Source organism: Drosophila novamexicana, unplaced genomic scaffold (assembly GCF_003285875.2).
Source record: "Drosophila novamexicana strain 15010-1031.04,08,12 unplaced genomic scaffold, DnovRS2.1 tig00001089-arrow-arrow-pilon, whole genome shotgun sequence".
NCBI lineage: Eukaryota > Metazoa > Arthropoda > Insecta > Diptera > Drosophilidae > Drosophila > Drosophila novamexicana.
The window spans coordinates 3,907-28,318 of NW_020824841.1; the positions used below are offsets into that span (position 1 = coordinate 3,907).

General features: G+C 36.4%; 2 protein-coding genes across 2 annotated transcripts; one reads left to right on the forward strand and one right to left on the reverse strand.

Moving 5' to 3' along the window:
• Positions 1-19,427: 19,427 nt before the first annotated feature.
• On the reverse strand, positions 19,428-20,433 carry LOC115766279 (WAG22 antigen-like). Its single transcript, XM_030710146.1, has 2 exons — positions 19,652-20,433; positions 19,428-19,519 (listed from the first exon to the last, which is right to left on the reverse strand). The coding sequence occupies exons 1-2, from the start codon at positions 20,361-20,363 to the stop codon at positions 19,428-19,430; spliced, it is 804 nt and encodes a 267-aa protein (XP_030566006.1). The 5' UTR covers positions 20,364-20,433.
• A 949-nt stretch (positions 20,434-21,382) lies between these two features.
• LOC115766323 lies at positions 21,383-21,843 on the forward strand. Its single transcript, XM_030710213.1, has one exon. The coding sequence runs from the start codon at positions 21,471-21,473 to the stop codon at positions 21,762-21,764; it is 294 nt and encodes a 97-aa protein (XP_030566073.1). The 5' UTR covers positions 21,383-21,470; the 3' UTR covers positions 21,765-21,843.
• The last annotated feature ends 2,569 nt before the right edge of the window (positions 21,844-24,412 follow it).

The following is a 24,412-nucleotide window of genomic DNA, read 5'->3' on the forward strand; positions in this document are numbered from 1 at the left end:
CATTTTTGTTTCATAATTTTGTGTTTAATTGCAATGAGTCCATAATATTTTTGCTTACTCTTTTATTAAAGTTGTAAGGTTCGTTGCGACTGAAGGTGTTTTTAAAAAAAACTTCGAAGAACTGAGCAACTTTTCTGATACAAGATATTAAATCCAAATGTTTGGGATAAATGGCGTCTTTAAGTTCCTATATCTCATTGGAATCCGATTTTTTATTTCATGTAATAGTCTGCTTATCAATTTCATTTTTGCTCTGATCATATCGTACTGAAGGTCGCCGTGCTTCATAGAGTCTACGTTTGCAAATAAAATAACGTCACTTGCACTTTTATGCATTGGGCAGGTTTTAGATCGACCTTGTTTAAGCAAGTCACGAGTTCGTTTTTTATGTTCGCTGCCGTTGCAATTATTTATGACTCCGCATTGTGGTTTTGGGGAAAAATCCAGAACATCCCTTGCAACATTTGACAAAATATTAGTCTTTAGAGTTAACTGGCTTTTGACAGGGCATGATTAGAGTTTCGTTATTTAATTATGCATCGATATTATCGATTTTATCGCTATTTTTCCAAATCTCAATAATAAGTTATCTGCTAATTATATCATTTTTCAAGGGTCATAAAAATGTTTTTACTTGCAGCTAATTATTATGTACGAACTGCAAGTGACGAGCTAATTTTGTTTGTAATTTATTACAGAAAAAGCAAAAATAAAAGTTACAATTTTTTGGGTTTTCGCAGTTGGAATAATCAAATCCCTTACATCACTTAGTGGAGTTACAGTTGTGTACGTTGAACCTTTTTTGTGTTGGAACACTTTATATAGTGCTGGACTTACTTATATCCGCAGTATAGTTGGAATCAACTACTTGGGTGGAACGTAGATAATTAGTACCAAGCGATTGATATGTATAGAATGCTTTTGCTTTTTTGATGGTGAGACTGGCCAACAAGAGGCCAGGCAAGGGATAAGTATTTTATTTATACATTTATTTCTTTTACATATTAATATAAGACGGACACAAGACAGCTGAATCAAACACATAATAGCTGGAGCAAACACAAAACAGGTAAGAATCCATAAGGTGAGTATTCTCAAGTATATAAAGTTAGCTTTAGTTAAAATATACAAATATATATAAATAATATAAATAATATATAATAAGGATGTACGTCAGAAGGCATATGGCGTACAAGAGAATATTCTAATTTAAGAAATGTAATGACAAATTGTGTATATTATATAGTATTTTTATGATAATTTCCTCAGATGTTGCCAATATGATTAACTCATAATACAATTTAAGACTGAACACTCAATAATAAATATATCACAATATATAACTCTGCCAGAAATTTTATGCAAATGATTTTTTATTTAGTCCTATTGGGCTTAATTTACTTATTTGCATACATACCGAAAGCTTCAAATTGGCCCGGGTTGCACTTATTTGTTGTGTCACTTTCTAAATTAAAGTCTGCTACTGGCGAGCCTTTAAAAGACAATGTTAATTAATTAATTTTAATATGACGTTAGTGTTTTACTTACTGGATTTATCTTCGTTAGTTGTTGATTCACTTTCACTGAACTTAGTGGCTGCTTCTAGTAATTCTATAAATATTTTATGTATTATTAATTTAAAAGTAACAAAATTGTTATATATGTACACACCATTATTAAGTTTCTGACATTGCTTCTCCAATATTTCTCGATCTTCTAAAGAAATATAAGAACATATACATACAAATACATATAATTATTGAAGGGAGAAATGTCAAGCCCAACTTACCATTCGAATCAATAATTTCCGCTTCAAAACTGCCTTTGCTGAATTTTGCAATGCAAATTTTACACCCTTCGTCTATTTTAATTTTTTTTTTTGGCAATACATAATATTGCTCGCACTTAATTAAGAAATACATCCTCTCGCACGCTTTCCAGAAATTTAATGGCGCCAAGTTTTCGAGCTACGCGACGAGTCAACACACGACAAGTCAAGTCATTTCTGTAAATATACTTTTAAGGCAGCTCTGCACTATCAAATTGAATACTCGAAACGCGTTCATTTTGCTCGTTTAATGGTAATCGATATTTATGCAATTAAAATAAGAGTAAAATAAGATGTGAGAAATATATTTGATTGATGATGGATGGTGATCACGAAAGCGGTCATAAAGAATAACTGCTAGCGGAAATAACTGTTTTAATTGGGAAAAAAATTAAGCCCTTTTTTTGTTAATAGATTCTTATTTTCATGCTACTATCGATATCTTACTTACATGTGAAGCAAGGTTTGTATTACGTCATAATACAAATAGAAAATACATTTTACTCTTCATGCATTATTATTAAACATTTCATGTTGCTTAATTAAACTAAGTTAATAATAATGCTTATAAATATTAAATAATTATTTCACTAAATTACCTATAGATGCCCGATTAATTGTAAGCATTTTTAACTAAAGACTCTAACTTAAAAATACGTTTTACATATATGGGCCTTGTACGTGATTTGAGTTAATAAAAAAACCAAGCTTATAAATAAAAAATTTGTTTTATTTTTTTATACTAAAATCACGTACAAATATATTTATAACAAAATTTTATTAGGTAAGAGTCGATAGTTAAATTTTCTTACGATAACTTGACTTTGGTCAAGATATCTTGAAAAAAAAAAATTATTTTTTCTTACAACTTAATTATCGACCAATCGTTCCTCTAGCAATTATACGTTAAAATGGTCCGATGTTGACATGATTTTGCGTATATATGAGGAGTATAGTATAACTAATAAGTGCCGAGTTTGGTCAAGATATTTTAAAATACGAAAAAATTTGTCATACAACAACTTAGTTTTCGACCGATCGTCCCCATGGCTGCTATATGTTAAAATGTTCCTATGTTAACATGATTTTGAGGAGGAGTTAGTCAAACTAATAGGTGCCGAGTTTTGTCAAGATATCTTGAACAACAAAAATGTTTTCCATACAACAACGTAATTTTCGACCGATATTTCCTATGGTGTGTAACAGGCAGAAGGAAGCATCTCCGAGCCTATAAAGTATATATATTCTTGATCAGCATCAATAGCCGAGTCGATCTAGCCATGCCCGTCTGTCTGTTCGTCCGTCCGTATGTATGAACGCAAGGATCTCAGAACCTGTAAGAGCTAGAGATTTGAAATTTTTTGCTGTTGGACCTCCTAGGTCCCGCGCAGATCGAGTTTGTTTCCGATATTCAATAACATGCCGCGTTTCCATGTAATCGATAAAAATCGATATCGAAGTCTGATTTTTTGAGAAAATTGGGCAAATAATAAGAGCTATAGTCCCCAAATTGACTCGTAGCTTGCAGAATAGAATGTATATATCAAGTATCTTTTCGTTTTATATATATCACCCCCTCCCCTTTACTGTGTCGAAAGAAGATGGTTTAGGGTATTCCCTAGTCGGGAGCTTCCGACTAGAGCCTCTTACTTGTTTTAACATATGTTCTGCGTGCATAAGAAAGAGGAACTTTTGCAAAGTTTCATAAAAATAGTTTCAAAACGGAAAGACTAGTTCTCATAGAAACAGACAGACGAACAGGCGGACATGGCAATATCGACTGGGCTGTTGATACTGATCAAGAATATATATACTTTATGGGGTCGGAGATGTCTTCTTCTATGCGTTACATATTTCACGACAAAATTATAATACCCTCTTCAAGGGTATAACAAGGCCTACACATAAAATATTTGTTTTATTTTTCAATAAACTCAGAATACATAAAATGCCCAAATATATTTAAAATATATTTTATTGAGTCTTTAGGTAAATTTTCTTACAATTAATCGAGCATATATCGGTAATTTAGACAAACATGTATTTTATAAATATAAGCATTATTATTAACTTTGTTTAATTAAGCAACATTATAACATATAATTGCTAGAGGAACGATTGGTCGATAATTAAGTTGTAAGAAAAAATAATTTTTTTTTTCAAGATATCTTGACCAAAGTCAAGTTATCGTAAGAAAATTTAACTATCGACTCTTACCTAATAAAATTTTGTTATAAATATATTTGTACGTGATTTTAGTATAAAAAAATAAAACAAATTTTTTATTTATAAGCTTGGTTTTTTTATTAACTCAAATCACGTACAAGGCCCATATATGTAAAACGTATTTTTAAGTTAGAGTCTTTAGTTAAAAATGCTTACAATTAATCGGGCATCTATAGGTAATTTTTATTATTAACTTAGTTTAATTAAGCAACATGAAATGTTTAATAATAATGCATGAAGAGTAAAATGTATTTTCTATTTGTATTATGACGTAATACAAACCTTGCTTCACATGTAAGTAAGATATCGATAGTAGCATGAAAATAAGAATCTATTAACAAAAAAAGGGCTTAATTTTTTTCCCAATTAAAACAGTTATTTCCGCTAGCAGTTATTCTTTATGACCGCTTTCGTGATCACCATCCATCATCAATCAAATATATTTCTCACATCTTATTTTACTCTTATTTTAATTGCATAAATATCGATTACCATTAAACGAGCAAAATGAACGCGTTTCGAGTATTCAATTTGATAGTGCAGAGCTGCCTTAAAAGTATATTTACAGAAATGACTTGACTTGTGTGTTGACTCGTCGCGTAGCTCGAAAACTTGGCGCCATTAAATTTCTGGAAAGCGTGCGAGAGGATGTATTTCTTAATTAAGTGCGAGCAATATTATGTATTGCCAAAAAAAAAAATTAAAATAGACGAAGGGTGTAAAATTTGCATTGCAAAATTCAGCAAAGGCAGTTTTGAAGCGGAAATTATTGATTCGAATGGTAAGTTGGGCTTGACATTTCTCCCTTCAATAATTATATGTATTTGTATGTATATGTTCTTATATTTCTTTAGAAGATCGAGAAATATTGGAGAAGCAATGTCAGAAACTTAATAATGGTGTGTACATATATAACAATTTTGTTACTTTTAAATTAATAATACATAAAATATTTATAGAATTACTAGAAGCAGCCACTAAGTTCAGTGAAAGTGAATCAACAACTAACGAAGATAAATCCAGTAAGTAAAACACTAACGTCATATTAAAATTAATTAATTAACATTGTCTTTTAAAGGCGCGCCAGTAGCAGACTTTAATTTAGAAAGTGACACAACAAATAAGTGCAACCCGGGCCAATTTGAAGCTTTCGGTATGTATGCAAATAAGTAAATTAAGCCCAATAGGACTAAATAAAAAATCATTTGCATAAAATTTCTGGCAGAGTTATATATTGTGATATATTTATTATTGAGTGTTCAGTCTTAAATTGTATTATGAGTTAATCATATTGGCAACATCTGAGGAAATTATCATAAAAATACTATATAATATACACAATTTGTCATTACATTTCTTAAATTAGAATATTCTCTTGTACGCCATATGCCTTCTGACGTACATCCTTATTATATATTATTTATATTATTTATATATATTTGTATATTTTAACTAAAGCTAACTTTATATACTTGAGAATACTCACCTTATGGATTCTTACCTGTTTTGTGTTTGCTCCAGCTATTATGTGTTTGATTCAGCTGTCTTGTGTCCGTCTTATATTAATATGTAAAAGAAATAAATGTATAAATAAAATACTTATCCCTTGCCTGGCCTCTTGTTGGCCAGTCTCACCATCAAAAAAGCAAAAGCATTCTATACATATCAATCGCTTGGTACTAATTATCTACGTTCCACCCAAGTAGTTGATTCCAACTATACTGCGGATATAAGTAAGTCCAGCACTATATAAAGTGTTCCAACACAAAAAAGGTTCAACGTACACAACTGTAACTCCACTAAGTGATGTAAGGGATTTGATTATTCCAACTGCGAAAACCCAAAAAATTGTAACTTTTATTTTTGCTTTTTCTGTAATAAATTACAAACAAAATTAGCTCGTCACTTGCAGTTCGTACATAATAATTAGCTGCAAGTAAAAACATTTTTATGACCCTTGAAAAATGATATAATTAGCAGATAACTTATTATTGAGATTTGGAAAAATAGCGATAAAATCGATAATATCGATGCATAATTAAATAACGAAACTCTAATCATGCCCTGTCAAAAGCCAGTTAACTCTAAAGACTAATATTTTGTCAAATGTTGCAAGGGATGTTCTGGATTTTTCCCCAAAACCACAATGCGGAGTCATAAATAATTGCAACGGCAGCGAACATAAAAAACGAACTCGTGACTTGCTTAAACAAGGTCGATCTAAAACCTGCCCAATGCATAAAAGTGCAAGTGACGTTATTTTATTTGCAAACGTAGACTCTATGAAGCACGGCGACCTTCAGTACGATATGATCAGAGCAAAAATGAAATTGATAAGCAGACTATTACATGAAATAAAAAATCGGATTCCAATGAGATATAGGAACTTAAAGACGCCATTTATCCCAAACATTTGGATTTAATATCTTGTATCAGAAAAGTTGCTCAGTTCTTCGAAGTTTTTTTTAAAAACACCTTCAGTCGCAACGAACCTTACAACTTTAATAAAAGAGTAAGCAAAAATATTATGGACTCATTGCAATTAAACACAAAATTATGAAACAAAAATGAAAGGAAACTTTCCCTTATACCTAAAATATTTATAGACACTAGAAGCAGGCACTAAATTAAATGAAAGTGAATCAGCAACGAATGAAGATAAATCCAGTACTTGCAATATTAATGTCCGTTTAAAATTCTAATGTTAAATTTGACTTTTAAAGATAAGTCAAATAGTGACACAGCAAATAAATGCAATCCTTCACAATTTTAAGCGTTAAATGTGTATAATTTTGATTAGCACAGTTTCAAAGCCAGAATCTGAAGATATACATTAAAAGATTCAATACCTTATATGTTATGAATTAAAAATTTTTCATATTGGTAAGATCTGATTAACTTATCATAAAATTACTATATCAAAGAAACAATCCGTCATTGCGTTACTTGGATTAGTATATTCTCTTTTAAGCTATATGCCTCCCGACATATCTAAACCGTTTTTTGCTAATTTTAATATTTATTTACTAATGCTAACTTTATATACTTGACATCACCCAATTTATAGTTTGTTAACTGATTCGTGTTCGTTCCAGCTAGTTTGTGTTCCTATCAGCTGTCTTGTTCTCGTCTCATATTAATATGTTTCTAGTAAAGGTAATGAAAAATATAAATATTTATCTATATATAAATAAAATGCTTATCATGATCAGTACAGATATACATTTTTTAATAACGTTCATTCTGCTTAACGTAATATAAAAATAATTGTATACATTAAAATATAAGATGTAATAGAGACACATCCGAATGATTAATTAACTGCAAGTGAAGTGGAGGTATACACTATGTCATACTATCACATCCTTACAGGTCTGAAAGTTAAGTAAAATAAATGTTCTTAAATATGTATATAGGCACAGCTCCTGGTGCTACTATATTAGATACGAAATATTTACTTAAAATATTGAATTATGTCCAGTAATAATTAATATGGATTCCTCGTTATATATTTATTATTAAATATATTCAAATAGATGCATCCGAAGAATTTATCAATACAACTAAAAATTCATCGACTAATAGAAGATCTTTGGAACTACTTAACGAATTTGGCTATGATAGGCTAGATTCATCGGCAAAAAATCAAAATCATTCAACGATAAATGATACATTTCAATCGCTTAATACTAACTGTCCAGATTCCACTCATGGATTCGATTCCAGTTATACTCCGGATATAACTAACCAGTCCAGCATTTTAAATAATTCAACCAATAAACAAGTTTTTACTTACACAACTGAAACTCCACTAAGTGATGTCAGGGATTTGATTATTCAAACTGCGAAAACCCAAAAAAATTGTAAGAAACATTTTTGCTTATTTTGCAATAAGTTGCAAACAAAATTCGCTCGTCACTTGCAGCTTGTTCATAAAAATGAGCCGCAAGTACAAAAATTCATATGCCTGCCGAAAAATGACAAAACTCGGAGATTACTTATTGATGAAATTAGAAAAAATGGTGATTATATCCATAATATCGATGCATCGTTAAATAATGGAACTCTAATCGTGCCCCGTCAAAAGCGAGTTAATTCTAAAAATGAAGTTGTTGATTTCATATGTTGCAAGGGATGTTCTGGATTTTTTCCCAAAAGCACAATACGAAGTCATATTAATAATTGCAAAGGCAGCGATCATAAGAAAGGAACTCGTGACTTGCTTAAACAAGGTCGCTCCAAAACCGGCTTTATGCATAAAAGTGCAAACGACGTTGTGCGCACAAAAATAATGCCTGTTTTAAATGATGATCCAATTTCTCGGAATCTGATATATGATGAATTGATTGTTTTATTCGCAAACGCAGAATCTATGAAGCACGGCGAACTTCAGTACGATATGATCAGAGCAAACATGAGATTGCTAAGCAGACTATTATGTGAAATAAAAAAATCTGAACCCAATGAGATACAGGAACTTAAAGACGCCATTAATCCCAAACATTTGGATTTAATGATATCTTGTATCAGAAAAGTGGCTCAGTGGGACTCTTCTTTGTTGTTTTTTAAAACACCTTCAGTCGCAACGAACCTTACAACTTTAATTAAAAAGTGCGCAAAAATATTATGGACTCATTGCATAAAAACACAAAATCATGAAAAAAAAAAAATAATTAAAGATTTTCTTGTTCTATGGGAAACCGAAATCCCTCTTTTTATAAACAAAAAAGCTATAGAAGATCAGTCAAAGAAAAAGAGAGCTCTACCAACTATCTTACCATGTAAAGAAGACATCAAAAAACTTTTTGATTATGTGATAAAAAAGTCTGAAAATTCTCTTAGTGTGCTGAAAATTAAGTTTGATTTTTTGTCATGGACATCGTTAATACAAAGCACACTAATTGGCCTTCAAATTTTTAACCGCCGTAGAGCTGGTGAAATTGAAAGACTAACAATTGAGAACTATCTAACAGGCCACGCCATCGATGAAAATGTGGATAAAGAAAACTTCGACCGTCTCACGAAAGAAACTAGAGAAATTGCTCAAAAATACACAAGGTTGACTATCCGTGGAAAACTAAATCGAACTGTGCCAGTGCTGCTCACACCGTTTGACAAGTATTGTATTGAAACTATTCTTAAATATCGTAAAAGAGCTGGTGTTAAGAAAAATAATGATTACATATTTAGCGTGCCTAACGCCAAGCCTTTAGCAAAGCAGTATGTACGGGCTTGCCCCATTCTAAAAAGATTTGCCCTGGAGTGTGGGGCTCGCTGCCCAGGGGCCTTAAGGGGAACGATGCTTCGAAAGCATTTAGCTACCTATACATCGATGCTTAACGTCGAAGATGTCCAAATTGATAGGCTTGCCAATTTTATGGGTCATCATAAAGATATACACAAAGAAATCTACAGAATCCCTGTAACAGTAGCGGAGATTGCCGAAGTATCCCAGATGCTTATGGCAGCTCTTGGAAATAATGTTGAGGATGAAAACACAGTAGCCCTTGATCAGTTAAAAGAAAGTGAGTAAATATATTCATCAAGGTTGTGAGTGATACTAAGTGTAGTTATTGTGTAGAATATAATATTTTAACTTATCTAATAATTACTTATCCAATAAGCCCTATTGTCAATGTTTTTACATTATACTTAAAATGTATTTTGCAGATGATCCTTTAGAGGATTCGGAATCAGATTATTCTGAACAGCGATCAGAAAGCGAATTTAATATTTCCGATGATGAAATTGTAGAAAAATCCAATGCAAAAGGAAAGCGTCCAAGTAGTGAGTATTGAATTGCAACCTACATATTTTTGTCACGTGCTTACATGCATTGCGATTAGTCTGTCCTATTTATCCTCATTCGCAAAGTGAAAAAATATATCGTGCTTATTTTGCGGGCCCATTGAAGTTAGAAACTTTGGGCTTGAAATATATACACGTATATATCCACGATAGGTAAAGTGCTACAATTATATAATGACGACCACTGGGGGCGTTGTAAATCCTAAAAATCGTTTTAAATTGCACAATCGCAAATCTTACAGAATCTTAGAGCTTGACTAACTTTTTCATGAATACTATTGATGGACTACTCTGAAGATCGATAAAAATTAGTTTGCCTACGATTGACTGGGTGCGTGGCGAATGTTTAAAATTGATATCACCTAATAAATTGTTCTGGTAGGCTGTATTAATCTGTTATTGGTCTATGATTGAGTATTGCGACGGTTGCAACCGACTGCAAAGTTTTTAATATTTTTCTATATTACTAAAACGTTATTCTTTTTCACACTAAATTGTATTAAACTCTATTATTTAACAGGATCATCATTTGGAAAAACGATAAGAAACCGGTGGTCGAATGAAGAGCGTGAAGAAATATACCAGGCTTTTGGCGACCTGTTGTCGCTTAAAGGATTGCCGTCACTTAATCAATGCAACACAGTTATAAATAATTCTACATATCTAAAATGTAGGACACCGGCGCAAGTAAAAACATGGATAGATAATCAGCGCAAGGCTAAATCAAGGAACTCCGCAAATAGATTAAATAATAAATATGTTGACCATATTTAAAATAAGTGGATTATACTTTTTCGTATATTAATATTAATTTATGTTAAAAAATTTTGGAATTAAAAAAAAATTCATTTTAAATGCATGTATTTAATAACGTCATTTATGTTAATTCACATTATTAATTTTACTTTAACCTAAAGTGATCCAAAACTACATTCAAAATAAATTTGACTCTTAATTTCAATTAAGCCAGTCTGCCACTAAATTTAAAATGTATAAATTTAATAAAATATTGCTGAGTCTTATGTGGTTTCGCGTTATATTTATTTAGTTTAGTGAGTTTTATCGAAATTCACTGTTCCCTAGTCCTCATAACCTCTATATATGAGTCTCTATATTTATATAAAATCAGTATGTTTTTGGGGACAGCTATTTGACTGTTATTTACTAAATTGAAGTGTGAACTGGACCAAATCTCATCGTTCCTGTGTCCTTATAATACACGTTGCGTTTTTGTCCCTAAAACTTACCTTATATATAAAGTACATTATAACGAACAATTTTTGTGTTATATACTGAGAGTATTTCGGGAACTGAGTCCCCATAAAACACGTTACCCTAAATGGAGTTTGTTTCATTTCATTTTCATTTCGTAGAGTTGCCACATCGACCAAATGAGGATATATACATATTAGTAAAAAACATATATTATGGGAGAACTAGCGTACGAATTGTGTTTTGTTCTTTTTTAATGATCAAATGCATGCAAAATAAACCTAATCAGATTACATCATAGTTATGCAGATGTCAGCAAACGCATTTAAAATCTGTGTTCCCGAAAAATCTTCTCGCCATAAAGTGGACCAACTTTAAGATAATATAAAAATTATAGTATTTGAGGTACAGGCAAAGTGCTGGTTGGATAATGTTAAGAAAAGGTATTGTTATTTTTATTAACCCTTAGGTTTCTTCTAAGAACTAAGAATTATGAAGAATTATGAAAAGTCCCCAAAAGAGACATTCCAGTCCTAAAAATTTTAAGGTCAGTCCCCAAAAGAGCGAATTGTCCCCATAACCAACGCAGCATACAAAAAATGTCCTTATTATCGATGCTCCACATATATATATATATATATATATATATGTGTATATGTATATGTATATATGTGTTATGTATTTATGTATATAAATTTATATGAGTATTTCAAATATTTTGTATGGAACTGGTGTTACAATGTGGCCTTTTAATAGCCCCTTTTGCAGATTGTAGCCCTTATTGAAAATATGAGACAATTATTAACAAATAAGCTTCGACAGCATGTTGTCTACTCTGATCTTAAGTATTCCAAGTACAGTTTTGATATTTTCATGCATATATTACGCAAATCTTTACTAGCAAAATATGTAAGGCATAGAAGCAAGTGTCACCGACCAACTAAAGTATGAACAGTCGAGTTAATATTCGTCTCGTTGTTGCAGGCAATACATATATTGGAATCAAACGGATTGGATAACTATATCATTTAGCTGCCAGACAAATTTAAGCTTTATGGACAACTTTTCGGTTTTCTCATTATACCGTGACCAAACTCTGCAATTAGAAATCTTACTATTTTCCCAACATGATCTGCATGATCGAACTTCTATATGTATGGATTCTATAGCAACAATCGTTCGGCAAGCTTTAACTGCGTCTGGTAAGTAGAAATTTTTCTGTGTTTTAACTTGTAATCCTTTAAGAAATATGTTTAAATTAGGAATATGGACAAACGTACATATAGGCAGCTGGAAAGTATTGTATTATCATTACTGTATGAAGTATTCAGTACAATTGTATTGGCTAGAAGTGGCACTTGTAGAGCTTTGCATGTATTTACATAGTTTCCTGATGCTCAATTCATATAGGTCCATAACCGTGGTTCCTATAACCAGATACTGGCCAGGTTGCGCTGTGCCAGTTGTCAGAATCATGGGATTGGGAGCTGTATTTTCATATGGGATGAAAGTTTTGCATTTACTTGAGCTTCTTCTGCTTCTTCTGCTGTGCGTGATGTTTGTTTTTTATGGCTTGCACATATATATATATATATATATACGTGGCCATTTTCACACTCGAATGCGCTTGCATTCGTAAACTTAGTTTTAGATATCTTTAGCTCTCAGCTGCCAGGTTGCCAGCTATGGCCGCCTTGCCATTTACCAGAGTTTTGAGTGGTAGCCAGAGTTGCCAGGCTGTGCAAATTGTTGATGAAATGCATTAATTTGAATATATATTCATGCGCTGTTTGTTTGGCTCCAACATTTAGTTTTTGTAGTTGCCCCAAGTGACATATGCCTGTGTGTGTGTCTCTCTATGTGTGCTTGCGTTTTATTATCAGCTTGCAAACAAACAGCAGCTGAAAATATTCACACAAAATGTCTAAATTATTTGCGAGCATAACAAAGCTATTTGTGCGACCTCGGCCCACCAGTCAGGCAGCGGGTCATGTGGGTTTCGCTGTGGGGTGGTTCTTTTGGTGTCGGGTTGGCTTTTGAGGCTCGCAACCAGACTAAAAGGGGCTCGCAATTCAACAACAGCGCCCAGCACCTAAAAACAGGCCACAGTTTTGTTGCTGCTGCTGCTGCTTTTGGTGTTTGTTTTTTTTTTCATTTTCGATGCTGCAGCTGTTTCTGCCGCTGCTGAGGTCAAGGTGTGAAGAACGTGCAAACATGCCGCTCATTTGTGTGTGTGTGTGTGTGTGTGTGTGGGCTTAGTTGACACGTTAGGGGCGTGGTTAGTGGTCAGTGGCGTTGCTGGCAATTACCAACCATAACAATATACAAACCGCGAGCGAAGCTTCAAGCCGTCGCTGCATGTTGTCATTGTAATTGCAGATAAAGCACACACACACATACACACACAAGCACGTATGCACACACACACACACGTACTTAGTGGAATGCGGCTGTTGTAGCGAACCCGAACAGCGCTCTTGCAACTTGCCATGTTGCATGCGCTCGCATAATAAGTTCCTGTTTATCTCGACTCGGTTTGTTTGTCTGTTTGTTTTTTTCTGCACTGCTGCCGCTGTCGCTGCCGCTGCTGATGCTGCTGTGTGTGTGTGTGGCTGCGCAGGTGTCATGTTTCCGTTTCCGCTGCAGCACTCGTGAAGCAGCAGCCGCCGCCGTCAGCCAAGCGCAAATATTTTTGCATGCTGTTGCAAACCACATCAGAGTCTGTGTGTGTGTGTCTGGGCGTGGGTGCGTATGCTTGCGGTTGGGTGTGTGGGTAATGCAGCGACTGTGAAAGTGCTTTTTATTAGGCATGCCTGCTGCTGTTTTTCCACTGCAACTGTAAAAATATTTACTTTCGTTCAATTTCAAGTGTGCCGGGTGTCGATAAGTGCAAAGAGAACCGCCCACCGTCCATAGCCCACTCGCATCCGCGCCCCAGCTGGCAGTACAGTGCAAATTAATAAAAAGAAAATGGATATATTATGTACAAGAACACATATATGTATGTAGCAAAGGATAAAGAAGTCAGCACTTGCTATAGTCAAACAATCCTTTGAAGATACGCGCCCAATCGAAGCGTTTTCAGATAGACTCGCCCACAAATGCACAAAGACAACACACGCACGCACACCCACACATACGCATATACACACACATGCTATCTTCTTTGGCAGCTTTATAGCTTTTCGTTCTTTTTTTGATAAGCGGATGCAAAAAAAAAAAAAAAAACGCAAACTGAATCGTCGTCATCATTAAAATGAAATGGAAGGCGTGGCAAACTAAAGCCAACTCATACAGAAAGAAAGAGAGCGAGAGAGAAAGAGAAGAGAGCGAGACAGTGAGAGAGAGAAAGGGCGAAAGCTGGCAGATAACTTGGCTTGGACTGTCAAAACGAAGGGAATCTATAAAAAAAATTTTATGAAATCGTTAAAACTAAGTAAATGCGATGCCTCGTAAAATACAAACAGATATTGTTCTGGCTGCCACTACTTCTGTATGGAGTAATGAACAAGTTATCAAGAGTAACGAGTGCTGTTTACTTATGCATGCATGTATTTCGCTTCAAGGATGCCTATTAAATTTGACTTTGTAAGATAAAAATCCAACCCCAAACGCTTGGCTCATATGACAGTCGAATACAAAATGTCATAAATCATTAAAAAAATCGCCCTGCCAAATCAAAGTCTACACAACGCTATTAAATTCGGGACCTTAAAGCCAATATGGATTGTCCACAACGTTTTCGTAGGCAGGGGGCTTTTGTTTTGTGTCATGGAAACATTATTAAAATTTTTAAATAGTTAGTTCTTGCCATTCTTTGGGTTTGAATGCCATTATACGCTAAACCTTTCGTAATTCTCAATCGATCTCAAAAAGTTTTACACAAATGGGAAACCAATAAATATAGTAATAATTAAAAAAATTTAAAGTTCAATAGCTTCGAACAATTTTTGTTTTTACCAAAAGTTGACAAAGTTTGACATTTTTACAAAAAAAAAAAAAAATGAAATATGCCAGATTCATAGTTTTTTATTAAATCAAAATATGTTCATCGTGATTATAAGTAATATTTCGAATGGTACCAAGCACGTATAGATCCAAATTTGTAGCCGGGTAATTACCCGGCTTTGCTTAGGTCAGGTTTGTCTTCATATTTTAAACGGTACTTTGTCACCCATTTTCTGGCCGTGGGAAATTTTAAATTGTTATGTGCCAGCATGTGAACTTATTTTAACTCAGCGGAGTGGATTTTTCGCAATCAACTTATCAGCTTTAAATTATCCAACATGTGGGATGAAAATAAGAAAGTTGTTAAAAATAGTTTTCCACCTATTTTTCGGGAATGGGTTGGATGCTTCCAAGTCGGTAAATCTTTAATGCATTCTTCTAGAGTTTTGAAAATGAATTTGAAATCTATGGTATATGTCTTCTCCTATTCCACCTATTTTTCGCAATTGCACGTGAAATGCTTGAAAGCTCCTTGGCGAGTATTCAAGGCAACTACAGTAGAAAACTCAGCTGCAGAAATCAGTTAGACAGGACGAAAAGTTATATTATACATATATATAATAGATAGCTTTTAATGGAGTTCTACGCTTAGCTGAGACTCTACCAAACTCAACAATCTGCAACAAATGCAAACTTTTTGTTTGCTACAGCATTTCCAGCCTCAATAGCAATGGGGTTTTTGCAAAACCATCTTAGACAATGACTGGCGTTTAATACGTTAAATTTTGTGCAATTTACAACCGCAGATTTTGGCATAGCTGAAACAGCGGACGCACATGACGTATGTGGAATATTTTATGCGAAAGAAATGCGAAGGATAAAGTTTTGTGGCGCGTTCGCGTCACATTGTTGCCGCTTGCAAGTTGTTAAAATGAAACAATTTGTATTTTCATTTCTAGGCAATGATTTGTTGTTGTTTTTTGTGCAGTTGCTTTGTTTTATTGCTGCAACTGCGTTGCGCAGACAATTGCCAAATAATTGCATGCAAGCAAATCTGCAATTAAATCAGCTTCTGCTGCGGTTGCTTTTGCTGCTGCTGTTGCTATTGCAGTTACCTAGATAAACACACACACGCAAATGAATGCAAAACCATTTTCAAAGAAGTACAACAATTTTTTTCTTTAATTTTAATAAATAAATGAGAAAAAACTGGGCGCGAAATGCACTTAACTCATTTGCAAGCCGCACAGAAATGCGCTTAAATAAATTAAAATGCGGCAGCCCTGACACTTAAACACATATAAGCGAGGGCAAAAAAAAAACAAACAAAAACAAAAAAAAAATAAAAAAATTATCAGAGAAAAAGCAAAAGCAAACATGACAGACAAAGGACAAAGTGTCCTGGCAACCTCTTGCGCTTTCGGCTGAATGCCCATGAAAGGCAGTGAAAGTGCGCCAAGCAAGGAGAAGGGCGTAAGGCGTGAGGCGTGAGGCGTAAGGCTGCTGTCAAGATAGTCAGCTGTTGGGGGCACCTCAAAGGTGCCAGCTGCAAGTGTCGCACTAAGTAGTTGCTGGCAAGTCGGCCTCATCCGGTGCCTCGCACAGCCAGACAAGCACTTAAAATGTCGCAGTTGCCATTAAAAAATTATATGTATATATACACATATATCAAACAACGAATAATGAAATAATAATTAAAAGCAGGCGGCATTCTATGGGCGGGCGGTCGGACGGGTGCTGCAAGGCAATGCAAGGACCTTCATTTGTTGTCCATAAAGTGCACAAATTGAAGCGACCACAAAATGCAGACGCAGAATTCAATTAAGCAGAGTATCCAAGTGGGCGTGACTATGGGCGTGGGCGTGGCTCTAATGAAGAAATTATGAAGTGCAGTAAAGCGCAGAAACGACGACCAAAGCTCAAGCAAAAAGTCAAGAAGGCCAAGCAACAAAAACAAACCCAGTGAATGGACTCAGCCGGAAATGGACATAAAGATGGAAATGAAAATGGAGATTGAGAGACTGCCACGGCGAAGGCAACGACGACAGCGACACTGTGATTGAGCTGGCCTGGGGCGAAGGAAACAATAAAATGCAGCCAGCGGCAAAGTTGCACGGCAAAGAAAAATGGACAAAAGACGCAGGAAGCAAATTGTAAAAGCCAAAACGAGTTACAATCTTTGAATATTTGATTTGTGCTAATCATTATTGAATATTTTGTTTTTATACCCTGTGTCCATTTGGAAATAGATAAGAGCGGATGTCTTGTCTTTAGGCATATGTATGTGACTTTTCTTTAAAAAAGAGTAATTATATTCGTCATGAATATCAACTATCGAGGTGGTCTAACCTTGGTTGTCTGTATGTCATACCAGTCTTTGTCTGTCCGCCTATCTATCCGTTAGTCTATTGTCCGTATGACTGTGTCTGTCTGCCTTTCTATATGAACGCATCTTTATACGGATTTTTAGGAGCTAGATACTCCCGCTTTCATAATCTGTTATCAATGATTTGATATAATTTTGATCTGTACGGGCAATGGGAGAACCTATGTTTTTCGTTTCATTTCTCTAGATTTATGGGACCATACAGATGAGAAGACAAACACAACATGGCGATCTGTTATATAGTATGCCCAAAAAAAAATTATGCCCTGTCTTAACAATTTTTAAGACGTACAGGCTACAGATAGCTGTGATAGTGTTGTAAAGTGCGTCATAATTCGTTTCTCTACGCCGACGACCAATGTAAATAATTAAAAATATGAGATATATCATATGATATGGTATATATGTTAAATGTTAAATAGCCGAATATTGAATAAGTTGAGTTATAAATTGGTTAAATTATTATTAGGCTGAGACGGTGTTGTACAACGCACATTTTGAGATGCCCGCACATTAAACTTTAATTCATGAAATTAAGCAAATTGCGGCAATGATTTAAGTGCAAAATCATTTTCCATATTACAAAAAATTGTCGAAAAGTCGTTTATCAGAAGAGGCTGTGTGGAGGAGGAGCAGTAGAAGGTGGGGCAAAGGTCGCGAGCTGGCGCGGAAGCCAACTTGTCATTCATCAAACTTTTTCAATAAAACTTTTGCGCTGCTCATCGCTGGCCAAACCAGACGGAGCTGAAAATCTGACGCTCATTTCGGGGGTAGCCAAAAGCCAAAATCCGATCCCGGTGGCAAAGTAGATTGAAATTTGTCTACATTTCGGCAGAGCTACGGATATGGATATGCACGCGAAGCTGCGGATGTCCTTCGAGCGGCTGTCACTGGATGAGTCTGTGCAAAAGTTTTTCCTGCCATTGACTGCCAGATCCGCCGAATGCCACCACTCGAGTGTTTCGATTCACGTTCCATATCTGCTGCTTCCAAGAGCTGTCATTGTCAGGATGCTCCGCCTCCATATCTTCCCTACCAGGACTGCTGCTCAATAAACAATTCAGCTTGCAGCTTGGAGATATTATGCTCGTATTGTCATTCCCATCGATTCGCTATTTTGCAAAACCTGCATTCAATTTGAGCACGAGCCATGCAACTTTTATGTTAACCTCATCGTTTTGCCAACAGCTCGATGATGCCAAAGCACACAGCGACCCCAAAAAGAAGAGTAACAACAACAAAGGAACTGAAACTGGCAGCAGCAGAACGTGAGTTCTCCCCGGGTCGATGCAATGACACTTGAAAGCATTCAACAATTTCTCGAGAACGTGTAGTGTGCTCTTTAAGTAAGAAAATTGGAGCGATCAACAAGAAATGCCAGATACCCTGTACATACTGTAACTCAGACTTCCGTCCTACGAAAATCTTCCTTGATCAAATAACGTATACGCCTAAAGATAGGTGCGCAAGACAAAGAGTTAAGTAAGGCAAGTCTATATATAAATACTTTGTTACGTTTAGGATGTGGCTCTCTTACAAGTGTTAGACCATACATATAGACTGTAATTTGCAGACCAAACCAGAACTTGGTTTTCCAAAACCAGGAATCCAGTATTTGGCTGGTTTGGCTTATCGTTCATGGTAAAAAGTATTTTGTAATTCGGGGCTCGAACCTGTTCACCTCAAAACTATTGTGCAGCCTTTTTTAAAAGAGAGCGTTGCCAGTTGATGCTTGAAGGACACGCGACATCAGATAAGTGAGAAGCAGGGTATTAATCTCACACTAATCACAGGTTATGCGAGAACAATTGTCGAATCCTTTGAAAGTATTATCGACGCTCCGCGAGTGGCAAAAGAAAAAACAACAACTGCCAACGACAATGCATGCATTTTTATATGGCAACATTTCTTTTCCTTTTAGAGTAGGCGATGCATCCGCGAGATATGATATGGGCGTGGATACTAAAGAAGCAGCGGAGCTGTGACATGAACCACATTAGTAGCATTAGTCGGGGTTAGTCAACGCGAGAGCGGGGTTGTTAGCGGATGGAAAGGGGGAATCCGCTTACGCTTGGAGATACAGCCCCAGGCCAAGAGGAGCGCAGTCAGTGCTAAACAAGGTACATAGAGAAAGTGAGAGACAGAAAGAGATTGAGAGAGAGAATGAGTACAACTTAAAAGTTTTGCAAAAAACTAAAGATCAAAGGGATGTGAACGGGAAACGGCCGGGCTACATTGCTTACCATTCTGTGCTGCGCTGCCCTGGAACAGATTACGCAGATAGCTGATCAGGCGTCGATGCAGTGGCCGGTGGCGATGACGCGAGGATTTGCGCACCGATGAGGATGACTCCTGGCCGCCACCTTCGCCCTGCTCCACATCGTCCGTATCGGCTGCTTCCTTGCCGCATTGCGTGGCATCCACAATGATCTCAATGCTGCGCTGTGTGCTGGACTTTTTGAGATGGACGCCGGCGCCACCAGAACCACCGACACCTCCACCACCACCTCCGCTGCTGCTAAACGCTGCCAAAGCGCTGCTGCTTCCGGCTCCAGCGCTGGTGGCAATCGTGCCAATTAGTGCATCCGTGGCACAGCTGCCCGTGCCCGCAATGCTGCTCACGATGTTGTCGCGCGAGCTGTGCGCCGGCTGCTGCTGTATGATGCGACTGTTGCCCATGGCGCCGGGCAGCTGGCGTCCATGACCGGCGCCGGGCAGCTCGTTAACCGTGCCATTGCTGTGACTGCCGCGATATATTAGCTCCGTCTCGTTGGACACTTGGCGCAGCGCATGCAGCCCCAGGCCCGTATGTGAGGCGCTGCTGGCCATGCCACCAGCACCAGGGCCGGCACCGCCACCGCCGCCGCCGCCGCCACTGGAGCCGCCACTGCCATTGAGACCTGTGTAGTAGGCGCTATTTGGTCGCTGCGTATGCTGCACCTGAGGCCCGGCCATTGCGCACTCTGCACTTAGCACTGGAGGATCGGTAGCTGTCGCTGTCTCAGTCGCAGCTCGAGCGGATCGGCGGAGCAGATGAGCGGATCGACGCGTCTAGTTACGTGTTAGGCGCCTGTCGATTCGGTTTGTTAGTAGTTTTAGTTGCATTGCGATCATTTTATGCAATTACATTTTGGCCACTTTTGCGGTCTGCGCTCTACGATCTAAGCTCTTGGGTTAGACTCTGGCTGGGACTAGGCGTTAGTTATTGCGTTTGGCTTTTGATATTTGCTTTAAGCGTTTTTTGCGCCTGGCAGTCAGCAGTTGCTCCAACTTCAACTTTAAATTCTCAACATCTGCATGAGGAGAAAAAGAGAAAGATTGGGGAAGAGAGAGAACAAGACAAAATATCAGAAGCTTGTTAATTCAAATTAATATAAGGTTTGCATTAGTTTACTTTTAACAGCCAGCAGCAGCAGCAGCAATTGCTTTTTCGTATGTGTGTGTGTGTGCGTGTGTGTGTGTGTGTGTGTGTGTGTGTGTGTGTGTGTGTGTGTGTGTGTGTGTGTGTGTGTGTAAGAGACTGCGTGTCAGCATGTTTGTGACAAATACATGCATACATATCACGTATATGCATATATGAACCTGGCATATTCAACCCAATTTAGAGACGTGAACTAGCCTATATTGTAAAGCTTTAATTTGAAGAGTTTTTGTATTGCACTTGAATAGTGAAAAATTGCTGGTTCGAAACCATCAAAAAATGCATTATTCTAACACATATTTTCTTTTCTTATTTTGATTATATAATTAATAATAAAAACAAAAGAGACTGAAAAATGAAAGTTAAAATAAATTTATTAGATCTCGAAGCTGGTTGCCGTTAATATTAATATGCAGTGTATTCATTTTACATTCGTTCTGCTCAGATTCTCATTAGTAATAGATAAAGATAAAGCATTCGATCAAAGCAAGCCAGGTAGCGAAATTCATTTGGCAATTGCTTTCGATGTAGGGTTTTAGTGTTCATTTATTTAGTTAAGTCCGAACGGATCAGTCCGTGTAAATTTCAAAAGTTTTGTTTTTATTTGTTTGTCCTTAATCCGTATTCGGTGGCCTTCTAAAATGAAAAACGATATAGACGAAGACAAACCCTTTAATCCATTCTACATTGGGCCCCACCCAAGCAAGGCATGCGCCATTCCCGAAACTCTGCCTCGTGAATGCTCGCCGGACTGCATAGCTCCGAAAGTTGGCGGTGTTGAGGCTGTTGGATCGGAAAGTGCTGGCAAAGGAGTCGGTAGTCAGGGTACCCCCGGTAAGGGAAATGAGAGTCTTAGTGGAGAGGCACCTGCGTCCAATAGCTCAAATCTGGCAACACCCTGCGCTCCGTATCCTTGCTATGATCGCAGCAAGTAGCATAGATACGGATCAAGCGACATAACAATTATCTAAATATAAGCTCAAATTTAAATAAACCAAGCTCAAACCAAGCTGAAAGCTGAGATATTTCTGTAGACTGCTCGAAAGTCCTTTTTTCCTCAATTCAATTGCAATGTGAATGAGGTTAAATGTACGGCTTGTCTTTATAATACGGATTTATTAGCTAATCGTAACAGCTGTTTGCCTAGTGAAAACGAGTATATTAGTTTTCTGAAATGTAGCTGGATACCTGAACGTGGGTGACGGGCACATAGTAGAATCGATATCGACAATTTTCGAGCTCGAATCTTAAAATTTTGTTAAAGACCTTAAAGACCTAAGGAAGCGAGCCAACAAAAATGTATATCTTTTAAAGCCACATTTTGAAAGATTTACCAGACAAGAGTGAATATTACTCCTCCCAACTGATTGATGAGCTGTGAATCAAGTTGTGCACAAGAATTTGAACTTGAATCTAGAATATAAACAGAATAAAACTGAGTCAGTTAGACTCAACTGCAGCGCATTTAATTGCAATTTACAAATACGCCATGCAATGTGACATGCATGTTAAATAGCATGTTAAACTTCCAATGCAGTTGTGCCCAAGAATTTAAATTCGAATCTAGAATATGAGCAGAGTATGTTATTAAGCAGTTAGAGTCGACTGCGATGCAAAGCGCCATGCATGTTAAAGCGCATGTTAAACTTTCAATGCAGTTGTGCACAGGAATTTGAACTCTAACCTAATTTCTCTTTACTTATGTTATGCAAGTCAAAACCAATTGTAATATTCATAATTGAATTTAGCTTTGAATCAATAGCAGTATGGATTACAATGTAAGTTTGCATATTTAAATATTTATCATATTCTGGGCCATATTTAAAGTTTGCTTTTAGCTGCAACAATTCAATGCGATTCAGCTAGTGTTCATTGCGATTTGGCTAAATCCAGCTGATTCAGTTGTTTGCTGTTCTGCTGTAACTGCATCTTTGATGCCTCGCTATCAACAGTAATGCATCAGCAGTACTCAGCAGCAGCAGTAGCAGCAGCTGTAGCAGTAGCAGTAGCAGCAGCAGTAGCTGTATGGGTATCGATTGCTTTGCAATTTCAATTTACATTGGCATCGCATCATGGCGTTCTGTTGCGTTTCTCGAGCGTATTGCTCTTGCAAATTGAATGAAGTTCAAATTTATTATTTATTGATAGACTTATGCAAGTGCGCAACAACAGCGGCAGTGTTGGTAGGTGGGGAAGGGGGACGAGGAGGAGCAGGTACTTGAGACGCAGCTTATGGTTGCTCCTTATAAGTACTCATGTATGCATATATATCTGTGCTTTGTGTGTGTGTTTGTGTGCGATTGTGTGCTTGCATAGCCTGGCACTTGGCAAAATTGCTAACACGGCTGACTTCTTTGGCAAAAACTGTTCTGCCATGCGACCTGCTGCTCACCTGCAGCTGCAACCGCTTTTGCCACCCACCTTTCACCGCCCTCTTACAAAATGATTTATGCATTTCACCCGTTTTGTTGTCGACATTTCGCACAGAATACAACAACGGCAACGTTTAATGTGATTTTCTTGTTAAATGGAGACGCAAGCAGCAGCTGAAAAGCGTCCTCTACAAAAACGTTTTTCACTTCGTTTCGCTGTTTTTCTTTTTTTCGGACAGTTTTAATTTTTCACAAATTGTCTGCACTTACGTCCGCTTTGTTAAGCGCTTGAAGTGCGCCTTCGTTGTTGTTGCTGTTGTTGCAGCTTTCGTTGTTGTTATTTTCGGGACTTTTCAGAATTGTAAACGAGCTTAAACGAATGTGTTTATAGTTTTGCAGTTGAGTTCTCAGTTTTCCATTCGCAATCTACAAATAAGTAATTCCATTTCGCATGCTTCCATGTCAAATCAAGCACTCACCTGACACCAGCATAACTTGTTCTTGTTATTCATAAGCGAGTGATTGAAGCTTGTTGATGAAAAAGCATTTCATTATTCGGCTATCATGGGGATAATATTGTGAAATTATCTAAGCGAACAGTAGTTCTTGACAAGCACTTGAAAGTACATTTAAAAATAATAATAACTTAGTAGCTCAATAAAACGATCATCTATAAATATTTTAATCAAGCGTGAAACCAGTCGTTATCAGAACTTTAAAATATTGGCTACCCGTTTTTCAAAGGTAGGCCTAAAATAGATGTCGCTCTGAGTAATCGAATAGATCTTTGTTCCATCTATGAGTCGGTTATTCAAAAAGGCAACTCAAGTTTAGTTGCCAGGCACCTATTGATTAAATAACTGATTAATTGCTGATCTGGAGAGGCTAGGAAGCTGACATTATTAAGGCACCTTCCTTAGCCAAAATGGTTGAACTAGCAAAAGAGAGTGCGCTGGTTCAAATTCAGCCGGAAAATTTAATTTGTTATTATTCACAGAAAATAAATAAAAATAAATCACAATAATTAATAAATAAAAATTTTATATAAATGGGTGTTTATTTTGAGCGGGCATTCCATCCGTCCGAGATTGACGCGAAATACAGAAACAATTTAAGATTTTTGTATGTTTTACATTATTTCATTTACCCGGGCAACGCCGCTTAATTTCTTCTGTGACTTTATGTATGCTTATTTGTAGTATTTATTAAAT